Source organism: Heterocephalus glaber, unplaced genomic scaffold (genome assembly GCF_053883595.1).
Source record: "Heterocephalus glaber isolate CG9 unplaced genomic scaffold, H.glaber_assembly_v1.0 deba00001472, whole genome shotgun sequence".
NCBI lineage: Eukaryota > Metazoa > Chordata > Mammalia > Rodentia > Bathyergidae > Heterocephalus > Heterocephalus glaber.
The window spans coordinates 86,487,445-86,512,526 of record NW_028258315.1 but is presented as its reverse complement, the minus strand read 5'-3'; the positions used below and the strand labels follow the sequence as shown (position 1 = coordinate 86,512,526).

The window sequence follows — 25,082 nt, the reverse complement described above, 5'->3', positions numbered from 1 at the left end:
TACTTTTCATTTAGTTTTTTTTTTTTTTGGTACCGGGGATCGAACTCAGGACCTTGCACTTTCGAGGCAGGTGCCGGAACCACTGAGCTAAATCCCCGGCCCACTTTCCATTTAGTTTTAAAAATTGTCTTAGTTACTTTTCTTGTTGCTGAGACAAAATACCCCACAGTCAAAGTTAAAGGAGAAAAGGTTTATTTAGCTTACAATTTGTAGAGGTTGCAATCCATAACTGGCTGTCTCTTAGGCAGGGTGGCATGGCAGAGGGGCATCGCAGAGGAGGATCAGTCGATGGCAGGCAGAAGGTAGGAAAGAAAGCAAGAAAGTGACAAACTACAAGTAGCTAGCAGGAAGCCTCCTTCTGACCCTTATACTGTATCCAGGCTACCTGCCTTGGAAGGATAGCACTCATACCCGTAATCCTAGCACTCTTAATCCTAGAATTGCACCATGAGTCACTCACACACTCTAGATCCAGCCACCTCTGGAAAAGCCCCACCTATGACTGCATGAGGCTTTGAGGGGATCTAAACACAAGCCATAACAAAACTTAAAGACAAGTCCTTTTTATTATTTGTCACTGAGTTACCGAAACACAGTATATAATTAGAAGTTTTATATGAATATTTATAAAGCTCTTTTGAGCCTCTGGGGATATTTGTATGCATCTGCGAGTTGGAAGAGGAGGCCAGCCTTAAATGTAGTAACAGACTATAATTTAGAAGGCATTTTTAAAAGCCTTTTGAGGGGAATATTAAATTTTCAATCAGTGTCCTGGAGATGACAGTTTTAGTGTTGAAATTAAATAAAATATTATAAGAAAGGTGGTCCTATTTTCACTTGATTTTGGTCATGGGACAGGGGAGGGTGTAGTGGATGCTATTTCATTGAATATTTCAGGGCACTCAGTAGTTCTGTTTTTCCTTTCACTATTGGCATAGGATAGAGAGTCAGGGATTATATTTTCCTTTACCAAATGTTTTAGCAATAACTTGAAATTATAGGAGTTAGGAGATACACTAATTTAAAACTCCAAAAATGTTTTAACTGTAAAGGTTTTCTTTTAGTTAAAGCCTATTTTCATGTTTCTTGCAAACAGTGCTTTCTGTTTTCTGAGTGTCTTATTTAGGATTAATTCATTTTTCAAGGTAAATTGAATTACTGGGAGAGGTGAACCAACCTCACTGTTGCATTCTAAAGTAAGAGAGAAAGTGGCACTCACTCGCCTCTTGTTAGAAGAAGTTAGCACCAACTTCCAATGTTATGTTCAGGCTTCTGTGCCTCTCTATCAAAGGGAATGCCCAGGAACTTTGGTATTTGGAGTAGCCCTCAAGGAGGAGAAAGATATTCTGGATGACCCCGTCCTGAGCACCCCACTTGTCTCTCAGGGGGATGTGGGTTTCTCTGACCTGTTTGATGGGACTGGGAGGTCTCCTCGACCTCCTCCTTATAGTCCCCATGCCAATAAATCAGGTCCACCCCTCCAAGTGACTTAGGAACTCCATTAGAGCCTGGTGCCCCAGGGAAACTCAGTGTTTCCCAGGCCCCTCATCATGAGCCTCAATAGTTTTCAGCTCCATGGGTCAAACCTAAAGTGGTGTTTTTTACTACTCTAATTTCACAAGTTACTCTGCCCCTAAGAGAGGTCCTGGGTGGAAGGTGATACTCAAGTGCAGGACCCTTTTTCAGTAGCAAAGCAGTGTAAGAAACGACTAGGCTAAGTGTCAGAAGGCCCTAGTAAGTTTGTAGATGGGTTTCAGACTTTGACCCTTGCTTCTGATTTATCATCATGAGCTGTCCAATTCATATTGGCAACTCGCTGTACCCTAGATGAAAGGCAGAATCCTACAAGAGGCTAGGAACTATGCAGATAAGCTAATAACTATTCAGATAACTCTGAAAAGGGAAGGAAGCCACCCTGGAGAGGCTATTGTCCCTTCAGTAGAACCAAACTGAGACTACAATACTAGTCATTGACTAGAAATGATGTCTAATATGCTAGCTGCTCTTACCATGGGAATGAGGAGGTGCATTAAAAAGTCTGTTAACTTTGATAAAGTGAGAAGGGTCATACAGAGCAAAGAGAAAAATCAAGCAGCCTTCTGTAACCAATTAATAGAAGTCTTTCATAAATATACTACCATAGATCTATCTTCCAGGAAGGGGAAAGCACTGGTGGCACATCATTTCATCTGCCAATCAGCCCTAGATATTTGGCGTAAGCTACAAAAACTTCAGATAAGGCCACAGATTCTTATGGCCCAATTGCTGGACATGGGCTTTTCTGTGTTCAACAACTGGGACCCAGAAGAGGGACAAAGGAGAAAGGCTAAGATTATAGCTGTCATGATTAGCAATGCTTTCAACCCACCCAGGGTTTTCCCTAGACCCACGTCAACTAGGGAAAAGCCCAGGGACAACCAGGAAGATTCCTGTTTCAAGTGCAAGAGGACTGGACACAGGGCACGCTATTATACCAAGCCTCCACCTGGACCCTGCTCTGTACCTGAGGCAGCCCATGTGCCTGTCTCATAGCATTGGAAGTTTGACTGTCACTGCTCCCAGAGAGGGGCTAGGCGAGCCACAACCTCATTTCCTGCTATGACTGAGGAGGCTCAGAGGAACCTGCAACGCCCCTGTCCACAGACATCACCATCTCTTCTGAGGAACCCTGAGTAGTCTTAGATGTCATGGGTGAGCCAACTCAATTACTTCATTCTGTTTTGACTTATTTCTCTAGAAAACCTCCTCTGGATCCATAGCCATAGCTGGGGTCAAGGAGACCTCTAACAAGTGATTCTTTGCAATTGTACTAACAGAAGAAATTGCAAAGTTAATTTTGGGACAGAGAAGACTAGAAGTCCTGGCTCTCCATCAGGTCAGAGATATTCTGGAGACAAAAGTTTAACTGTAGTCAAGAGGGGAATGGCTCACTAAGTGTATCAGGCCATGCTCTTAGACATCCCTGAGATTATTATAAAAACTTGCACTACTATTTACCCTGCTTCTTCTATGCCTACAGGCCCAGAAGTTAGGCACTACTGGGCCCAACAAATGATCTTCCAGACCTATGCAAGCAAGCAGGACATCAGTGACCTAATCCTCCAAAACCCAGAGGAGGTGTGGCTCACTGATGGAAGTAGCTTTAGCAATCATTCATTATCAGAGGTGATCAATCCTCTGGGGAACAGCTGAGGGCTAAAGAAAAAAGACAATGGAGATTTGTGTAGTTTCAAAGTATATGGGGGGCCGGGAGGTCAGTGCCTCAGAGCAGGCAGAGACAAAGACACTCGGAGCTTGCCACTATTTCTTGGATTCATAGGGAGTATCAGATGACTCAGAGGGCAGTGATAATCCTAAATTGATGAGGACATATCTGGAGGAAGTATCAGATGACTCAGAGGGTGGATCCTATGATGATGAGGAGCTTATGCTGATGAGGATGTTAGGTCGATGAGGAGTTTGTGTCTATAAGGATGGTGAGAGGAGCAAAACATTCTTAAAACAGTAGGTGGGGTGAGTTAAGCTGATAAGGAATTTGTCCCTCCCCAGGTGAAAACCGTTCTTTTCGTATTACTGCTCAGTTCTCAAAGAACCAGGATGATCATCACAGTCACAGCCTCACAGGACTATTGAGGCCTCAGACAGCCCTAATCATAATTAAATTGTGAAATGATTTTTTCCCCAAAAATTATGTAGAATGGCTCCTGACAATTAAACACAGGCAGGAAATTCTACAACTCCTCAAGGCAGTCCATCTTCCCAGGCAGGTCAGAGTCATGCACTGTAGAGGGCACCAAAGAGACATGTCTCAAGTCTCTTGGGAAATCAAAAGGCTGATAGGGAAGCAAAAAGAACAGCCCTATAGTCCCTCAAGGCTCTGGCCTTATTCCTGAAGAACCATTCTGGTCCTTCCTCAAGGGACATAATGACAGGTTATAAAAATCCCACAAGGGAAGTGGGCCTCAATCTTCTGCAAAGGTAAAGAGAGCCAATCAAACCCTAAATTGAGCTCGGCAAAACTCTGCCAAGAGACATCTGAGTCATGGCTCCAATGGCTGCCAATAGTGCTCATGTGCGTTCATAACACGCCCAAAACTGGTCTAAGTTTGATCCCATTTGAGATGTTATATAAGAGGCCATTTCTATTCTCTGATATGATAGTAGGCCCAGAGACCATGAGACTCATAATATCTCATTAAACCAAGTACAACAGGCTATTCAAGTGTATGGGAACAGAGTCCTGCCAGATGTGGCCCAGGAGGACCACCTAGTATCCATGCTGGAGATCATGTGCTTGTAAAAACTTGGAGAGAGAGGACATCCACTGACCAGTTAAAGCCAAAATGGAAGGGCCCCTTCTCAGTAATCCTTGCCACACCCACTCTAGTAAAGGTGGCATGGATAATTGGATTCATCTTTCTAGATTAAAGCCAGTCCCATCCGAACTGTCTGAAGAAAAAGATCACCCAAAAGGAGAAAGTGACTCCTGTGAGCCACTGAAAGACTTGAGATTTCTCTTCAAAAAGCAAGATTCCAGCCTGGTGTGGTGGCACATGACTGTAATCTCAGTACTTGGGAGGCTGAGGCAAAAGGATTGCCCTGAGTTCGAGGCCAGCCTGGGTTATATAGCGAGACCTTGTCAAAAAAAAAAAAAAAAAAAAAAGGCAAGACTCCAGTATGGCTACGGAAAATGTGGAAATCTGATACCTGCTTCTCATATTTGGGCTAATAATGAAGGTCAATGGTCATTAACTCTTTTCTCTTAGTTTTCTGACAGGTTTTTCTTCTTCAACTTAGCCAGGGAGCCACAGCATCCCATGGTAGTTGGAGAGCACATGATCCCCAGTAGGTTGGGTCTACAGGTCCTTTCAATTTGAACAAGCTACAGAAGATAGAGACCTCCACTCCCTCACCACCCCATAAAGAATTACAGGATTTGTGTCTCTCAGGGGGAAATGATAGGGGATTTGGGTGTGGCAAAGCTGCCTGGGGAAGTAGGCATGATCTGTTCTTTACAAAATCACAGAACACATGCACAGAACAGTTCCCAAAGCCCTGCACATGGACTTCTTATGAGAACTTGAGCAGGTTTTCAATAGGAGGCCTAGACCTGACATCAGCCTTAGGACCCAGATGTAGAAGTTCTCACGGGTTTCTTCAAGGTTTGGACAGTATAAAAGGACACAGATGCCAAGAAGAGCTTGCTATCATGGCTATCCTCATGATAGTCTGCCCTGCTTTCTCCAGGTTGTTCTTTTATCTTGCTTTTTCTTATTTTACTCGGCCCAAGCTTCCTCACTCTTCACTTTTACTTTTTCAAATAAACTTTGCCACTGCTTTTTGCTCAATTCGTTCATTCTTTGAGATGAGAAGAGCCTGGAATCCAACTCAAGGAGAAGAGGTGAGCAGCCCAAAACCCAGTAATGTTTATGTGTTAAGCCACTTTTAGAAAAAGCTACCCAATAACCCTACCTTTTAAAGGTTCCCCACCTCTCAATAGCACTAGTACAGGTAGTGTTATCAGGCAGTTCTTTTTCAAAATGGCTGGCCAAACTAAACACATTCCGAGTCCTTCTCACCTTGAAAAAAGAATTGAACCAGACAAGCCAAAAGTGGTGCCAAAAGTTATTTGAAAAGTGGAGGTGAGGGAGAAACTGGCTCTGCAGAACAAACTTGGGCTGAACAAAAGCAGAAAAGAGAAAGGCAAATATAAAAGTACACCTTCATCTGGAAGACGTGGGCAGGCTACTGTTTAAGGGACACTGCAGCAGGGTCTGTGTCCTTATGTCATCTACATCACGTGGGAACCCATGAGGTCTACCTACGAGTTCTGAGAGGCAGAGCTGTGTAGATCCTGGGATCCCACCACGCCTCTTATCTTCGTAGCACAACTTGGTCTGGGTGCTCACTCTCCTTCCACCCACCTGAGTTTCGGCAACACCCCATGGCTAGTCCTCCTTCCATTGTTCTAAGACAAACAAAAATAAACATAACAAGGACCCAGGAAATCTTTAAAGCTCCAGGTCAGAGCACATTTGTATTAGATCTCTGGCCTGACCTTCAGTAACTATTTCCCCACTTGGACTTGGTTAAAGGTTCACACATATGGACTGCATCTCATGTATGTATTCTAATCAGAGTGAGTTCTGGGACAGGCTTTCATGTTGAAAGCCCCTGAGGTGACTCAGCACCATCAATCATTCCTGTCAATCTCAGCCAGAGACAAAGGAAAGGAACCGAGGCTGGGGTGCACGTCTTTAAAGTCCAAAAGACTAATTTATCTGTCTGCTTTTTATTTTCCTGTCATCCTGACACTTTGTATTCATGCCATTTTTATTTACCCAGGCTAGACTGCAACTTGCGATTCTCCTGCCTCAGCCTCTCAGACTACCGAAATGACAGGTTTGAGCAACCTTGTCAGGCTACAACTTGCTTTTCCAATGCAAACCAACCCATCACATAATCCCAGGCTGCTTTTTTTTTGGTACCGGGGATCGAACTCGGGTCCTTGTGCTTTCGCAGCAGGCGGCGAAACCACTGAGCTAAATTCCTGGCCCTAGGCTGCTTTTTTATGGTTCACCTGTCAGGCTCCCTCACCATCTCTGCTCTAATTACTCCAGAGCCAGGGCAGACAGCCAGGGACAGCCTCCCCTGCCCCCTTTCTCCCTGCAGTAAAGGCCCAAACCATTAGTTCTTCTCTTTCTGCCCAGGACCAACCCTGGGTGTTGTCTCATTGTGGCCCTGAGTGGTGTGGCATGGCTTCTACTCCTGAATTCTAATAACTATCTTTTCAATGGCATTTGTCTCCTGATATGCTGGCCTTATTGAACTTTACATTTTCTATTAATACATTCTATAAAATACACTCCAAGGAGCTGGAGGTAGCTCGGTGATAGAGTGTGTGTAGTATGTATAAGGCCCTGGGTTCAATCCTCCCCTCTTCCCCCCTCCCCCCAAAATCCTTCTCCCAATTAAAATATCAGGTCTTTATTTCTGCTACTAAAGTTAACATGGAAAAAAACCTGAGTAACAATAATCATGAATATTCTGGAAAAGGATAACAGAGGGTGGTGGTGGGGCGGAGACAGAAGGAGGGGCTGAAGAGTGGAGAGGTGGAGCTGGCACAAGGGGCTATTGAATGGTTTTACGGATACAGGGTATAAATTTTAGTCCATAACATTTGGTGAAAGAAATATTCATTTTTAATAATTGAATGTTATTTAAATTTTGACCTCCATTTTGCCAGATGAAAACTAAATCTCAGTCCTTTCAGGGCCTCATGCTCTGGCCCCCAGCCCATCTCAGCATGACTCAAAGAGCAGGTGGAGATCCAGGGCTCCTAGGCGGGCCTTTCTCTGCTCCCTAACTGGAGGTGACCATACAACCTGGCTTTGCTGTGGGCTCACGGACCAGCCTCCTGGACAGGACTTTAAGGGCAAAGGGAGGTGCAAGATTATGCAGTGAAAATCAGAGGTGTAGGCAGTTCTTCGTGTCAGATCTCAACTCAATGGATACTTTCATATCTACTTCTTCTATGGCTAAAATTATAGGGTCATTAATTTCTTCTCCCACATTACTCAATTTTTTCAGATTAGCAGCAGCAAATGCAATGAAAAGACATCTGATAATTCACCTTCATCTGTATCTACTTACCTCTCCACAGAAGTCAGCAGTGTTCCACGCAGCTGCCTGGGTCATAATTCCCATCTGAAATTTAACTGGTTTCCAACTTTTCTCATACACACTATGATATTCTACTGTAGTCACTCTACATTTACATTGATTTTAGAGTCACTTCTTCACTGGAATGCTTTATTTCCTCCCTACCTCACTATCTTAAAGACAGTAAAAAAAATTGGAGGAAATTCACTTTCATTTTCTTTTTTCCTCAGTGGTCAAATCCTATTATTTCCTTATAATATGGTCGAGACTTTTTTCCTTTGGAAAATATACTCAATTCATATAATTAGCAGAGATGCTGCAAACGTGCATGTGTGAAGCAGCCATAGAAAATGTTCCCTGAGCAGTTTGGTTTTTTTGGCACTGGTGTTCGATCTCGGGACCTTGTGTCTCGAGCCAGGCGGCAGAACCACTAAGCTAAATCCCTGACCCCTGGAGGAGTTTTTGACCTCCATGAATTCTCACTGAACAATCATTAGGAAATGTGTAATTTACTTGGGAAAGTAAGAGCCACTTACTTTCACTTCGTTTCACTTCCTCTCACTGTTAGGTAGCAATTTCCAGCCCAGTATTTTCCTCTTCTCGGAGTTCACCTTCCTAAAAGGCAGTGGAACTTACTGAGTGCCTTCTACATGGCAGGCATAAGGTCAGGGCTACAGAATAAACAACCCCATGAAATCTGACAGAAAACTAGCAGAAGCTACATGGTGATGCTTGCCTGTAATCCCAGCACCCAGGAGGCTGAGGAAGGAAGATCACCTCAAGTTTGAGGCTAGCCTGAGCTATAGAGTGTAGATAGTAAGTTCAAGGCTACCCTGGTCTACATAGAGAGACCCTGTCTCAAAAACCAACCAACCAACCAACCAGCCAACCAAACAAACAAAAAACTAGCAAAGGAACTAGTCCAAGAAGTCATTTCCCTCTGATCTCGTCAACCTGGATTCTGTTTTCCTAAATTAAGAAAAACATCATCTTTCAAAGTTCAGGTTTTGTGAGGCACTTGAGTATTACATGTACCAAAACACATACAAATGTATGTTATTAAATTAGGGAGTGCAAAATGTTTTATTAAAGTAATTTTGACTGTCAACAAATAAATTCATTTTGGAAGGGTTTATTAAATAATTTATCATTCTAAGAAATAACGTGAGATAGGGCCGGGGATTTAGCTCAGTGGTTCCGGCGCCTGCCTCACAAGCACAAGGTCCTGAGTTCCATCCCCAGTACCAAAAAAAAAGAAATAAAAGAAATAGTGAGATAAACTGCAAGATTATTTTTACACAATAAGCAATCATCAGATTGTCAAAGAGCTTCTTAGCCAATCTGGTCTTTATAGACTGATCTGTAGACCATTAACCTGCCAGCATTTTTTTTCTTGCTTGAGAAAATATGTCTAAGAGGGCCAGGGATTTAGTTCAGTGGTTCTGACACCTGCCTCGCAAATTCAAGGTCCCAAGTTCAATCCCCAGTACCAAAAAAAACAAAAAAAAGAGAAAATATGTCTAAGAAAGGAGACTTTCCCCTAAATTATAACTAGTACTGTATTTGGGAACAGATGTACTGTATATGGTTCAATTCACAAATATTCATCAGGCCTGCAGCAGCACCTTGTGACAAAATTGTGTACTGCACCTGGCTGTCGGAGGTCAGTGGGCCTAGGATGCTGACAAGGTCACGAGTCACACAGGCTGAAAGCTCCTTCGCATATTTTTTCTCTACGTAGCCCAAGTTCTCTACTGTACATTTAGAACAGTAACTGCAAGCGGGCCTGAGCCAGGAGCCTGTCAGGAGCCGAATTCCAAATCCCTGCAAGAATCTCCCGGATCTCACCTAAAGCTGGAGTCTTCCACTTAGCAGTGGTCACCGGTGGCCCAATTTAGTAATACAGACAAGTCTAATATGATGGTGATGCATGGGAGCTGAATATTATATAATGTCCTGTGCTCCAATTCATGTAAAATTGCAAATAAACACAAGTGACCTTGAAAATGTGATACTTTTCCATCTCTAATTTCAACATTTCTGCTAAAAAGAATTATGTAATTTTAAAACTTCTGTAAAAGGTCAAATAAAGATTACTTATACTCTCATCCTCAGCCCCTATTCCATTTTGTAGCCTGTCCTTTTCACATATTATATTGTTATTATTTCTCCACAAATAAATTTTAATTTCAACAGATTCTAATTTCTTTTTCTTTTTTTTTGGTACCAGGGATCGAACTCGGGTCTTTGCAATTGCACAGCAGGCGGTAAAACCACTGAGCTAAATCCCCAGCCCTCAACAGATTCTAATTTATGTAATTACCGTCTTACTTTTTTTTTTCCATACCAGGGATTGAGCTCAGGACCTCCTGCTTGCGAGGCACACGAGGCGCCACTGAGCTAAATCCCTGACCCTACAGTCCTACTTTTAAACATTGGCAATATTCTTATATAAAACTATGCCAAACCCCCTTTTATATAAATATTTGACTAAGTAGGTTATTATTTATTTAGGATACATTCCCTAAGACTCACTGGGTCAAAAGTTATGGGGCACAAACATTTTTAAGATTTTAAATATAAGCATTGCTAGTATTACTATACAGAAATACTGAACCAATCTTAACTTCCAGCTGCAGCATAGGAGGCTCCATTTAACTCCACCCATACATGCACTGGAATACAGGTTCCTCAGTCCTCTTCAGTAAATACCAAACAAATTATTTTGGCTGGAAAGGGTAGCAAGTTATGAGGCAATCAACACTAAATTCTAGGTTTTGTCTCGAGTACCAAACAAACTACAAATATCAAGACAAAGTTTTTACATAAAAACTCATCAACTACTAAATTCAACAAGTTTCAAAGCACTCAAGTACGAAGGTATACCTATATTTTAAAAAGAGCTTTGCCAAGTGAGTAGACCAAAAGAAAAAAACCCTGATTTTTCAGAATTACTTACATATTCATATTGATTCACACTCATACTTCTATTAGCTATTTGTATTTTTCGATGAATTATAAATCATCACTTTTGCCCAATTTTCTACTGGTGCATTAAAATTTTTCTTATTTGTAAGAGTTCTCTTTACTGCCATACATCGCTTTACAATGGAGATACAGCCGGGGATTTAGCTCAGTGGTTCCGGCACCTGCTTTGCAAGTGCCAGGACCCGAGTTTGATCCTCGGCACCAAAAACAAAACAAAACAAAACAAAACAATAGAGATACAGTCTAGTCTAAGAAATGCATCAGTAGGTGATTTTGTTGTATGTAATTATCACAGAGTGTACTACACAAACACCTAGATGGTATAGCCTGCTACACATCTAGGGTGTATCATTCATTGGGCTCTTCTGTGACCAACACAGGACTCAAGACCATTTAATTATAGTATTTGTCAATGTTCTGACAGTGGTTTTAGTTTCTTTAGTACTCTGATATCCTCATGCCAGGAAGAGGGCATCCTAGGTTGGAAAACTAATATTCCTTTCACTGGAAAGTAAATACTCAGTTATAAATTAATAAAATGGCATGAGATTTACAAACGTGTCCACTGGGTGTCTGGCAAAAATCACTTCAACAACAAATAGAGCTTAAAAAAAGAAAAAGAAAAGGAAAATGGCTGAGTGGTGATCATTAGTAAAATTCAGCCTCTCGGAGACGTGAAATCCAGATACTGGAAAATAACAACTGGGCAATGAAAAAGAGAAAAGTAGATCACCAAAAATCTGGAAGAAACTGACAAGAAAAATTAGAAGCTCCAGAGAAGTTGAAAGGATGGTCCACAGTGCAGAGAAGGGAACAAAACAATCTGGACTCTCCCTGGCTTGTGGGGAGAGGAACCTGGATCCTCAGAAGCAAGGTAAGCACCCAGGGATGAGAGATCTAGGGAGAAATGGCAGCGGAGCCCATGGCCATTGTGAACTGCAAAGACAGTGCAGGGTTTTGCTCTGAAGGGATTCCTTCCACATGACGGCCAACAGCTGGAGAGGGACTCAAGGACGGCCATTTGTCATACTGGCAGAATGCTTAAATCAGGGGCCATTTCCGGAAGGGGTTATTTAAATCTGGGACTCAGAACAACTTAAAAACAACTTCACCTCAGGGCTCCCAGTGTTACCTCCCATAGTGATCGGGTGAGATACAGCCAAGGGTGACTGCTGTGGACAGAGAGAAGGCTAGACAGAGATCCCCTGAGAAGCTGAAGCTCAGGCTGGGAAGGGTACGGGTCCTCACTCTTGTGGGGAGAAGCCAGGCAGGGCTTGAGTTGCACTCAGAAATGGCTGGGCCTGAAAGTGCCTGTCAGTACCACGTACTGGAACCCTTGCCTTGGTACCCACATGCAGCACAGACTGACAGCCCACTCCATCATCGTAAGCAGAGACACATCTTGGCATGCATACTGCCACAGCCAGGGGTAAACAGAGGGCCACTACCTCACAAACCCAGAAGGTTAGGTGGAGGTAACTGTTGATTTTCTGGACTCCAAAACTGTGGATCCTAGAAGGAAACTACTCATTCAAAAATATACAGAAAAAAATGTGTTCATGTGTGTTTTCTTCAGATTTTACTCATTCTTTCTTCTTTTCTTCTTTCTTTTAAAAATTTCCTTTAAATTTTTTCTATTTTTTGTTCTCCATATTATTTTTCTTCCCTTTTATCTTTTAGCTTCTATTTCTTTTTTGTTGTTGTTACCTTTATCTAATTCTATAAATATCCTTAGTCCCGAATAGGATTTTTTTTTTTGGTACTAGGGATTGAACTCAGGTCCTTGTGCTTGTGCAGCAGGCGGCAAAACCAATGAGCTAAATCCCTGGCCCCCTCAAATAGGATCTTTTGTCTCACTTTCTCATCTCCTATTTCTTAATTTTTCAAATTTTCCTTTTTGCATTCTCCCATTCCCAACAACCTATATCTTTAATAGAAACCATTAAGTTTTATTGATCTTTAGGTAGTTAACTCTATGTTACTACTGCTGAATTCTTTTCTATCATTAGTGGAGGTATAGTTGTTGTATTTAGTAGATATCTGCTATATGTCAATATTTGGTGTCTTAGTGTTTACACTATAATTATAGATTTCTGAGGTTAAGGGCAGTACATCAAAGATTCTTATGCTATGTCACACTTGATCTTAGCCAAAAGGCCGATAAGTGATTCTTACAGTATGTCAGTATCCAGTTGTATTGGACAATATTACTGTTGCTAATTTACTTGATATTGCCAGGGTCACATAGTTGTTATTAATAGGTTTTCTCTGTAATGCCAATACCCGGATTACCTTGGCAACATTAACAATACTGTGGTCCAGGGCTGGGGATTTAGCTCAGTGCTTCTGCTGCCTGCCTTGCAAGCACAAGGACATGAGTTCGATCCCCAGTACCAAAAAAACAAACAAACTCAGAAACAATACTGTGGTCCATTCCCAGAGAGCTGGCTGGGTACTTCCCAAATGAACAGAAGTGGTCAGATCTTGGGACAGAGGCAATAGACTATAGTTAGTTATACCTCCTAGGTATATCACTGAAAAGAAGATAACTTAAAGAGCTCTCCATACTAGCAACAAAGACTTTCACTATAAGTGACCACAAACCTAAGCACAAAACAAACAAACAAAAACACACATACAAAAAAACAATAGAAATATGGGAAGACAGGGAAACAAAATGCCTCCCAAAAGTCCCAATTCTTCCGAAGTTGATCCATGGGAGCATCGAGGGGGAGAAAAGCAAAAGCCATAAAGCTGAATTATTCAAAAAGATATAGAGGAAATTAAGAAACAGATCAATAAGGTGCTCAGCAGGCTCACAGAGGTACAACTAAACAGATAAAGGGTATAATAAACAAAACAATGAGGAAGTTTACAGAAGACACTAATAAAAGGCTAGCTGAGCTAAACATGATACATAACATGAATGACCAGTTTAGCAAAGAATCAGAGTCCATGAAAAGGTTTTAAACAGAAAACCAGGAGATTAAAAATTATATTTAAAGTCTGGGCAGCAGAAACAACCAGTCTCAGGCCAGTGTCAGAACCAGGTGACAGGGATGCCTCCAAAGACCAGGTGCTCAGAAATACCTTAGAACCAACCAGAAGACATGAAAAATGGGTTCAACAGCTATTAGATGACACAGAGAAGACTAAGATTAACTAGAATATGAGAAATATCAGAAGACAGCACAAAGTGCATAAAATGCCTGTTTAAACAAGTAAAAGAAAATTTTCCAAATATATAGAGTTAAACATACAGATAAATGAGCCATATAAAACCCCAAATAGCCATGATCAAGAGAGAACCTCTCCACGTCACAGCATTATCAAAATCTTAAATGTAAATAAAGAGCAAAATAAAGGTTAGATACTAGGAAACAGCAAGAGGGCACTAAGAGATGGAGGAGGGGAAGGGGATTAAGAAAAAGAATTAATGGGGGCCGGGGATTTAGCTCAGTGGCAGCGTGCCTGCCTCGCAAGCGCAAGGTCCTAATTCTGATCCCTGGTACCAAAAAAAAAAAAAGATTTAAGATGGGTTATGTATATGTACCAACTCCCCACCAGGAATGTGATCATTATGTACTACAAATATACTGACTGATTAAAAAAGTTACTTCCTTGTAAGGTGAAGGAGAGAGAATGAGCAGTAACTCAGTGGTTAAATAAATAAATAAGCAAGCAACTAGGGTATAGCTCAGTGACAGAGATGTGCTTAGCACGCACAGGGCCCTGGGTTCAGTCCTCAGGACAAAACCCAAAAAGCAGTGACTGAGCCCACAGGGCACAGAGTAGCTCTTCAAAGGCATGAATGCTACCTTAAACAGTGTGCCTGCCTGGCCCACGGATCCCTGCTGATGCCGCCTGCCAAGCTCTTCAAGCATACCTTCCTATGCTGACTTTCTTCATCACTGGGCTTCATCCTGAGTATCCCTTCTCTTATCCATAAGGCAAATTCCCAAGTCTCTGTTGAGACTTGAAAGTTTCACATATATACTTAAGTTCTGAGAGTTGCACATGACTCACAACATCCCTAATGAGAGCCTTGACTAGGAACAAGAGACTTTATTATAGTTTAAATTACAGCCAGGGGGGCCGGGGATTTAGCTCAGTGGTTTCATTGCCTGCTGCGCAAGCGCAAGGACCCGAGTTCAATCCCCAGTACCAAAAAACAAACAAAACATACATACATACATACATACATACATACATACATACATAAATTACAGCCAGGGGAAAAAGTTTCCTCACTTCCATAGCAGGAGCCACAATTCCTGAGTTTCTCCATGAACCCTCATCACTACACATACACCCTGAATGGCTCACATTTACTGAGCATCACCCCTAAATTTACCTTGATTATCTCATTTTTTCTTCACAACTACTCTCTGAGGTAAAACTATTCCTATTTGTATTTTAGAGGAGGGAGACTGAGGCTTGATTATGTGGTAAGTAAAATCAGTGGGCACTGACCTGGTAGAACCAGTGTGTAAATCCAGGCCACCTGTCCCAGAGGCTGTGCTTTTAACCACCTTCTCCTCTATCTCCAAGCAGAAAACAAGCTTCTCTCAGCCCCAAACTTTTTTTTTTTCAATTTACATCTAAACTATTCCCCACAGTTTTGCAGGTTTCTGAAGCACTTTTTTTTTGGTACTGGGGATCGAACTCAGGACCTTGCACTTGAGAGGCAGGCACCAGAACCACTGAGCTAAATTCCCCAGCCCTTGCAGGTTTTTAATATGCAGGGAGGAGACCATCGACATACTGTCTTGGAATAGAAAGGACCCTGTTATTTATACTAGGATCCTCAGGACACTGTACAGTGCTATGCACAGGACACCTAACACTCAATAGGCAGTGGCTTTTGTGTGTAACTTTTCACATTTGGGAGACTGTAATGCTGATTCCAGATTCTGCAGTTTCCAGCTGCATGCCAGAAAACTTAAATGCACTGTTTCCTTCCACACAGATGACCCACTGCCCCAGAGGCTTTCTATCTTTAGCCACTAGAGCAGTGTAACAGAAAACCACAAAACAATGTCCATTGTTTCACACATACCAGCATCAGACCTACTGGGGAACAAAGCTGAAATAAAACTCTGGGGCATGTCACAGAGGGTGGAGTTTGGCCCAAACCTTCAAATTGTATTTAATAAGGTCCGTGGAAAAATAAAGAAATGTAAAGGCATTCTTTTTTTTTCTTTTCTTTTTTTGAGACAGGGTCTCACTATGTACTCCAGGCTAGACTTGAACTCATAGCAATACTTCTGCCTTAGCCTCCCAAGTGCTGGGATTACAGGCATATTGCACCATGCTCAGCAAAGTATTCTTTCTTTAATATAAAATGTTTAGGCTATAAGGAACTAATTCTTAAGGATAAGCAGCATGAAAAGACAAGACCAGTCATGATTGCTTGGAGGATGGTGTTATGCAGTGTCCCCCAGAAAGTCAGGTAAGGGCTTGATCTCCAGTGCAGCCATGTTCACAGTGGGGCCTAGAGAGGACCATGAACACACTGACCTCAACAACAGATTAATCCATTGGGGTGCTTATGCCTAACTGGGCTTATCAGGAGATGGGCCCCAGTTGGAAGAAGTAGGACTTCAGGAGCTGCCTGTGAAAGGTATCCTGTCCTCTGCCTTCTCTCTCTGGGTGTCTTGCTCTCTCTCTCTCTCTCTCTCTCTCTCTCTGCTTCCTGGCTGCCATGAGGTGAGCAGCTTTCCTTCCACCATGGTGTTTCAGCCTTGGAGTCAGCTGACCGTGGACTGAAACCTCTGAAATCAAGAGCCAAATAAATTTTTTCTCCTTTAACTTGTTTTTCTCGAGTATTTGGTCATAGTGACAAAAAACTGACTAATGCAGATGGTAAATATATCCTTACAACACTGAGTATATAAATTATCATATAATACAAAGGACATAGCAAGGATAAAAACTTCACTTAAGAATACATTTATGAAATGTGTCCTTATACAATGAACATGTACATTCTCAAATGCTTTAATCTTTATTATTGTAGTTTCAAATTAAACATATTATAATTAATTATAATTTCTTTCTTGGAAGTCTTACCCACAAGGAAGGTAGTCTTGAAGCATACTATGTGCTCCTTTGCTGATCATGTAACTGTCATGGGCAGTTGTTCTTAAACATGGTAGATTACAGTGTAGTAATTCATAAGCAAGAAGCTAATTCCTAAAATGGATGAGGGGAATGTACTCTAAATTAGACTGGGATACAGTGAAAATAACCAATGTCAATGGGCTATTATCAAACTTACTTGGAAATAGGCAACAACTGTAAACTATAAGATTTCCAAATGGCTGTATAAAGGCTACTCTGAGAAGCTAATTGACCTGTAAACCTTCCTGGGGAACATAAGGAAAATGTATCCCACAGCTGGGCCAGTAGCACATACCTCTAATCCCAGTTACTTGGAAGGCTGAGCCAGGAGGGTCACATGTCTGAGCCCATCCAGGGCAACTGAGACCCTTTTTCAAAATAAAAAGGGCTAGGGATGTAGCTCAGTGGTAGAGTGCCCGTGGATTCAATCATTAACACTGCAAACAAAATAAATATGTCCACGAGTCCCAACTGGTGACACAATAAAATAAGTTGGGGAATATCCTTCTTCCTGGAGATCCATGCTGTTTGTTATCATACTAAAGACTCTGAGAAGTCCTATAGTAAAATTAGCTGGGGAAAACTGAGTTATAAAAAACTAAACAATCTTATTTGAACACTCTTAGGCAAACACTAGCTTAGAAAAAATGAAATTTTTACTAGAGAATATTTGTATATAAAATATGGCCCTAAATTTAAAATGAAAATGTTAGGATTACAGAAGATAGTCTGAATGTCTGGTTCTTCTCCTAGATACTGAAGAGGAAAGGAGGTATGCTACACCATGTTGAAGAGCTCATGAATGGAGGGAAAAATAGCAATGAGGATGCTTTATTTTTATTTTTTGCTTAAATTCTTTTATTGGTACATTTAAGGTATACAATATGTTTACATTTATCATTGGGTGCTTGTACCTGTACATGATGAATCTTGGTTCTTATTTTTTCCCCATTACCTGCGCGCCCTTCCCTATTTACAAAGACTTCGTTTCCATTTTTTCCTTTTCTCATAATTTTTCCTTTCCCTTCTTACCTTTCCCCTTCCCCTCCCACTTCTCCTACCCCTTTGGACCTTTTCTTCATATTTCAAATTATCAATTATTCGTTTTAATCATTTTAGTCCTTATTTACACTTTCAGTTTCTCACAACAGAGAAACTATTCGGTATTTACACGAGTGTCCTATTTATTTCACTTAAGAGTATAGGCTCAATATGCATCCATTTAGCTATACACATCTCTTAGTTTCTCATTCTTTATGGCTGAGTAGTACTTCATTTTATTAAAAAAAAATTTTTCTTTATCCAGTTTCCAGGTGATGGGCACTTCGGCTGTTTCCAAGCTTTAGCTATTACAAACTGTGCCACTATAAACATGGGTGCACATATATCGCTGTGGTATGATTCTTTTAATTATTTGGGGAAGATCCCCAGCAGAGGAAGAGCAGGATCAAATGGGACCTCTAGCCCTAGTTTTTTGCAGTATCTCCATACAGGTTTCCATGGCGGTTGCACCAGTCTACAGACCCACTAACAACTCCCCACACCCCCGCCAGCATGTTATTGGTTGATTTTTTGATAGCAGCCATTCTTTCTGGGGTGAGGTGGAATCTCAGTGTTGTTTTCATCTGCAGAGGATGCTTTATATAGCCATATGCCTTCTTGCGCTGAAAGAAGGCCACCTGCAGCTTAGCAGGTAACAATCACATCTGGCCCCAGCACTTCCTCTTCTGTACTATTCTGCTCTGTTGGAGATTATACCTGAGGGGGGTGAAGGATCCTCTACACTCCCGCACAAGAGAATGGGGTGAGCTCCTCCCATCTTAAACTAAGGTGATTAGAAAGGACATAGGGAAACAAAGGGAGTAATCATGCCACAACTCAGAAAACAGAAGTGACATTAGCTCTTTATAGGTTACTGATTAAAATTCTAATGTAAGACAAAATCAGGCATTATCAATTCTGCTGTAATGCTTGATTTGAAAATGTGAATTTATTTTAAGACTACTGACATAATAAAAATAAGCAAAAGCAGAATTTCATATTTGCTAATGCATGATCTCATCAGCAAGAACCACAGCTACGTAAACACAGAAAACTATACACAGCTGAATCAAGATACATAAAAACACATAAAACAGTGAAGTCAGGAACGATCCATCTCACAATGAAAGAGAATGCAGTACAAATACTTTATTTATTTTTTGCAGTACAGGAACTGAACCCAGGCATTCACACTGAGCCAAATCCCAGCCCTTTTTATTTTTATTCTAAGTCAGGGCCTCGCTAAGTCACTAAGTTGCCCAGGCTAGGCTAGAACTTGCAATCATCCTGCCACCCTCCCAGAGTACTAGGACTACAGGCATGTACCATCACCCCTGGCTACAAAAACTTTAAACATCACCAAATCCTGCAAAAGTGGCTTCTTGATAGAAATGGATAGTTTGGTGGCCTCAATAATCAATTTCCAAAGCCCCCATGATCAGACAAGGCCACAAGGGCAGACAAAAAGGCTACAACATACCCTCCAGCAGCAATACAGAAGTTAAATGGGGGCCGGGGATTTAGCTCAGTGGTTTCACTGCCTGCTGCGCAAGCACAAGGACCTGAGTTCAATCCCCGGTACCAAAAAAAAAAAAAGATTGATGCAGAAGTTAAATGAAAAAGATGGCTATCATTAGATCAAATTTTCAGTATTGATGAAACAGCTATCTATTACACTCACACGCCTCGAAGGATCTGTATCTTAAAGGCAGAAAATGATGCCCGGTGTGTCCCTAGGACTTAAGGTTCAGAAAGATCCCTTAATTGTGATAATCTGTGCCTCAATCAAACTGAGGACAGTGAACCACATCCATCTGTCTGCTGTTAGAGCTTCCTACACAACGTCAGATCACCCTTTTCTCACCAATTCACGGTAACTCACAAGCTGCAACCCTCCTGATGCGCACTTCCATGAGAAAGGAAGGTCTTTTTCAAGGTGAAGTACCAGATCTACTATAATATACATGTAATATACTACATATGTTGTAATACATATATAAAATATATAACATATATTTTCTTAACCATTTAACATGGTTAAAACTTTGCTAACAGGGCTGAGGATTTAGCTCAGTAGTTCCACCACCTGCCTTGCAAGCACAAGGTCCCAAGTTCGATCCCCAGTACCAAGAAAAACAAAAAAACTTTGCTACCATTTTTATTAGGTTCCTATCTTTTATGAGATTCTTGAGAGTGGTGTACCTCTTTTTTCTTCTTGTCTTTTCTTCCTTCCTTCCTTCCCTCCCTCCTTTCCTTCCTTTTATGTGTATGTGTGTTGTTTTGTTGAGACAAGGATTTACTATGTATCTCAGACTGACCTCAAACTAGCTAGCGGGATGTAGTCCAGGCTGTCCTCGAACTTGCAATCTTCCTGCCTGAGCCTCCAGAGTGCTTCTAACCCATTTCTGAGCCTTGGTGCGTTGTTTTTTTCATGATTTTGCACAGCACAATTTCTAGGAATATATATATATCACAATTTGTGGAACTAAGTGAACCATGAACCTGAAGTATTCTGGAATTTCAGTAGGTCCTATACTAACTTGGACACAGCTTTGCTCTTCATTTTTTCCTCTCAATTTTCTACCGCTTGTTCTCTGTTTATGAGGTTTTTGAGGAGGATCCAGGGGATGCTGTTTTCTGGAGGATGCTGCCAGTGTTTTTATTATTCTAAAAGCTAAAAAAAAATCACAAATTGTTTTTTTTGAAAATAAACCTACAGTAATATAAAAGTCTCTTCTTATAGAAGACACACATATTGCTATACCATTCTCCTCTTCACACTGCTCATACTCTTCGCTTTTCCTCTAAGCAGCAAACAACTAGTGGAGACAAATGGGTAAACCAGGAAGCTTTGTCTGCATCAGTGGACTGAACTTCTGCCAGATGCAGAGATTCTCTCAGGACAGACTGAATTGGTACCTCTCCGTGTCTCACAGGCAGGGGCTCTTAAGCCCTCCTCAGTTGCTGACTCTAGAAGGAAAACCACAGCCTCCATTGAACCCTTAAAGAAAGGCGGACAAACAGCCTGTTTTGACAAATAAAATTGCTCAAAAGATTTAATATGTGATTGGGGACTTATCTTAATATTGTGGGCACAGAATAAGTGTCACTCAAAATCAAGTGAAATATGAGTTGTGGTTTATTTCTGGATGTCCCCTCTAAGCCTCATGTGCTTGAAGGTGGGGCTTTTGACAGGTGACTGGATCACGGTGGCGTTACAGCTACGTGCGCTGTTAGGACATGGGCCCTGGCGAAAAGAGGGGGTGCGACCTGGAAGGGTATAATCTCCCTTCTTGCCTCCTCCCTTTGTTCTCTCTTCTTGGATGCCCTGACACGAGAAGCTTTCCTCCATCCAGGCCATGCAAAGACTGAAACGTCTAAAACATGGGCCCAAATAAACCTCTCCCCCTTTAAGTTGCAGGTGTTGGGTGTTGTGTTCCAGCTAGGAAGAAAGTAACCATGACAACACATGACTATATTTTACCTCCTGCCACAACAGACTGCATAAATTATATATAAATAACAAGAATCTGAGCAAGTCACTGATGGATCTGAAGAGTAAAATGCTCTTTATTGCCTAAAGAAATACATACTAAGTTAGCTGTTGCCAGTGTATAAGCCATTTCTTAGCTGTTAATTTAACTCCTTTGGGGCCGGGGATTTAGCTCAGTGGTTCCACTGCCTGCCTCACAAATGCAAGGTCCAGAGTTCGATGCCTGGTACCAATAAAAAAAAAAATTTAACTCCTTTAGAAGCCATATTGTAATTTTTCAAATAGTTGGATTATACTTAGTAAATCTCTATTTGCTTACTTAATGACTTTAAACTGAAGTGTCTTCAAATTTGCTTACTTTACATAAACATGAGCTATGTGCAAGAAGTTAGATTTACCAAGTTCTATTAACTCAGTAGTATTTTTACCAAGGTTTTTTTTTGGTACCAGGGATCGAACTCGGGACCTTGTGCTTGCAAGGCAGGCGCCGGAACCACTGAGCTAAATCCCCCACCCTACCAAGCTATTTTTAAAAGTAGTTTTGATTGGGCTGGAAATTTAGCTCAGTGGTTACAGTGCCTGCCTTGCAAGCGCAAGGTCCCGAGTTCGATCCCCGGTACCAAAAAAAAAAGTAGTTTTGATCATAAATCTTGTTTAAAGTAGATAATAGCCTGTCATCAAGCAAATCAGAACTAACATTTTCAAGAATTGACTGTTCTTGTGCTTGCTTCATCAGCTCATGTACTAAAACTGGAATGATACAGAGATTAGCACAGCCCCTGTGCAAATTCATGAGCACTCTATATTTTTTATGTCTGTTTATAAGACAGAATCTTTTTTGTCTGTATCTTGTACTTCGAGTAACTACTCTGAAGATGATACAGTGTATTAACTATTGTTATTATTATTCTGAGACTGTATTTTTTTTTATAAAATAAAAATTCCAAAAAAAAGAGCACCGATCATAGTACAAGTTAAAAAAAACTGACTGTTCCTGCTGGACATGATGTCACAACCCTATAATTCCAGCTACTTGGGGCTGACGCAGGAAGATCACAAGTTTGAGGTCAGCTTGAGCAACTTAGTGAGATTCTCTCAAAATAAAAAGGGTTGGGATGTGGCTCAGTAGTAGAGCGCCCCTGAATCCAATCCACAGTACAGGGGAGAGAAAAAAAAGAATCCACTGTTCCTTAAAGATTAAGACACATAAACTAAACCCCAGGCAAAAGTTCTTACCTATTTGGTAACACCATTTATGTCTCCTAGCAAAGTCACAGCAAGCCTTACATTATTCTCAATTCCTCTGCAGATACTAACCTACAAGAAGAGAAAGAGCTCAAGAACAAGCCATGTTTATTCTTTAAAATATTTAAGAAGTCAATTAAGGCTGAATAAATGAACTGTGTATATATAACATATAATAAAGATTTGATATGAAAAAATTCCTTAATGCAAATAAAAATCCATAGAACTATATGAGTACCATAGCTAGTGTAGAAACCTATCTTCCCTCATTTGACATCTACTCTATGGAATTTTGGTACTGTTCCAATTACACTCCCAGAAATGACCAGATCAATTATAGTTTTGAATCTAACCAATAATAAGGATCTACTGAATTGTATTTGGAATTCCTATGGACAGCAGGGGTTCTCACATTTGAGCATGTATCAGAACCACCAAGCCGGCTTGTTAAGCCATACAGGGGAGGAGCCCCCTCTCAGAGTCTCTGACTTCAGCAGGTTTAGGAGGGGCTTAGGAACCACATTTCCAGTGGTTCCCAGGTGATGATGGCTGGTGACTCAAGGACTTCACTTTGAGAACCACTCTGAAAGCAGGACATGGTTATTTCCCATTTACTCAGAAGATTCATGGCCATAGCCAAGGAGAGGTGAAAACAGTTTCTGCAAGGAGGAATAATACCCCAAAGGGGGTGCATTTTAGTTGGTAATCAAGAGGAGCAATCAGGAAGTGTCAGTGTCTTCCAGGCACAACCCACAATCTCACTTGTTTGGATTTTTTGTTCTCATTGGCTACATGTGGGAAGGAGGCTATTAGAAGTTGATTCCTAGGGCCGGGAATTTAGATCAGTGGTTCTGGCACCTGCCTCGAAAGCGCAAAAGCGCAAGGTCCCGAGTTCGATCTCCGGTACCAAAAAAAAAAACAAAACAAAAAAATAAGTTGATTCCCAAGGAAGTAAAGGGTAGAGAGGGAGAAGAGAGTAACTGCGGCTGAGTCATGAAACATCAAATGGAATGGAGCCAATCTGCCTAGGACCAACAGGGTTTCGTGCCACTATGTAGGCAGCGCTTCCCACAGCATGGAAACTGTCTTATGAAGAGGGTCATAATGATAACAAGGTCATCAAAGAGAGGCCAGAGCATTTTCCAGACACTCTGTTTCATGACACAGCTAAAAGGAGACCTGAGATTTCTAACTAAAGGACAAAAGAAAGTTGGAGCATATGAAAGAAAGCATACTATAAAACAATGCAGAATGTTTCAATTTTACTCTACAAACCTACTGAAACCTCCTTTCTCTACCTTTATATCTGAATTGTGAAGAAGAGGCAAATTATGCTTTTTAAACTATATGAAACTTGATCTTGAAAGGTTTTCTGGTTAGCAGTAAAATGACATTATGTTTTGTAGGATTGAAAATGCAGCTTACTTTGGTACCTGTAATTATGTTAGACAAGTTATAAAATCTACTTTTGTAAAAAGAAAAAAGTATTTGGGAGCCTTAAGAAAGCAGCAGAGCTGATAATGGCTGAGGAGAGAAATAAACTGCTGCTGGCTCTGATTTGAAATTTCTCTTCTCTGAGTAGCTGGGTAAACTTATCTGGCTGGTATCTTGGAGGCAGTCCAAATGTAAAACCCAACTTGGTCTGGCACAAAATAATACAATCACATTAGCAAGTTGCAAAAAAAATTAAATCTGATAACACAAAACATGTATCTGTATTTCTCATTCAAAAGAATTATCCTAGTCAGGTGTGGTAGCACATATCTGTAATCCCGGAACACAGGAGGCAGAGGTAGGAGGACCACAAGTTTAAGCCCTGCCTCTGAGAGTGAGACTGTCTCAAAAAACTGAGAAACAAAACAAAACATCATCAAAAATTTAATTTCTAGAAAAGTACTATCTGACAGACCTTTCTATAGTAGTAGTTCTGCTCTCTCTGCATAGTCAGATATGGTAGCCACTCCCCACAAGTGGTTATTGAACACTTTTAATGTGGCTGTTACAAATGAGGAACTATAGTTTTGTGGTTTTGTTGCTAGTGGTGTTATTTGTGGTACTGGAGATTGACCCCAGGACCTTCACTAAGTGTTATTTAATTTTAATTAATTTAAATGTACATAGCCACATATGGCTAGTAGCTACTAGACAGTATAGTTCCCGAAGTTCAAATAACAATATTTTTAAATGTATAACCATTTTACTTTATGATATTTAAGAGTTAGAGATTAAACCCAGGGCCTTGGCACTGAACTACATCCCCAGCCCTTTCATATTTTGAGTCAGGGGTCTCACTAAGTCACTAAGTTGCCCAGGCTAGGCTTGAAGTTTTGATCCTCCCACCTCAGCTTCCCAGAGTTTTGGGATTTCAAGCGTGCACAACCATGTCCAGCTTATTTTTCTTTCTTCATACTGTCTTCTATAATCTCTTCAAACGAAGTAATCCTTCAGCTGAAAGACATAATAGCTCTACTCCAAAATATAACACACAACAGAAATGAAACTGACTTCAGTTTACCTGCCAGCAGACAGC

At 41.1% G+C, this 25,082-nt stretch overlaps 1 protein-coding gene and 1 pseudogene across 42 annotated transcripts in view; one reads left to right on the top strand and one right to left on the bottom strand.

The window, feature by feature from the left end:
* The window catches only part of LOC106007734 (uncharacterized), a 47,738-nt gene that overhangs the window by 16,724 nt on the left and 5,932 nt on the right, over positions 1 to 25,082 (bottom strand). For 3 of the 42 annotated variants that reach the window (XM_013065371.3, XM_021243935.2, XM_013065369.3), the window contains one exon: positions 205 to 239. The exons of 2 other annotated variants lie outside the window; for them this stretch is intronic. In XM_013065371.3, coding sequence (XP_012920825.1) covers positions 205 to 239 — 35 coding nt within the window. Of the gene's footprint in view, positions 1 to 204 lie in introns of those variants that run through there. 37 more of the 42 variants (XR_015439582.1, XM_087182267.1, XR_015439570.1 and 34 more) reach the window with 29 other exon arrangements.
* LOC147826456 (U6 spliceosomal RNA) lies at positions 22,028 to 22,117 on the top strand (annotated as a pseudogene).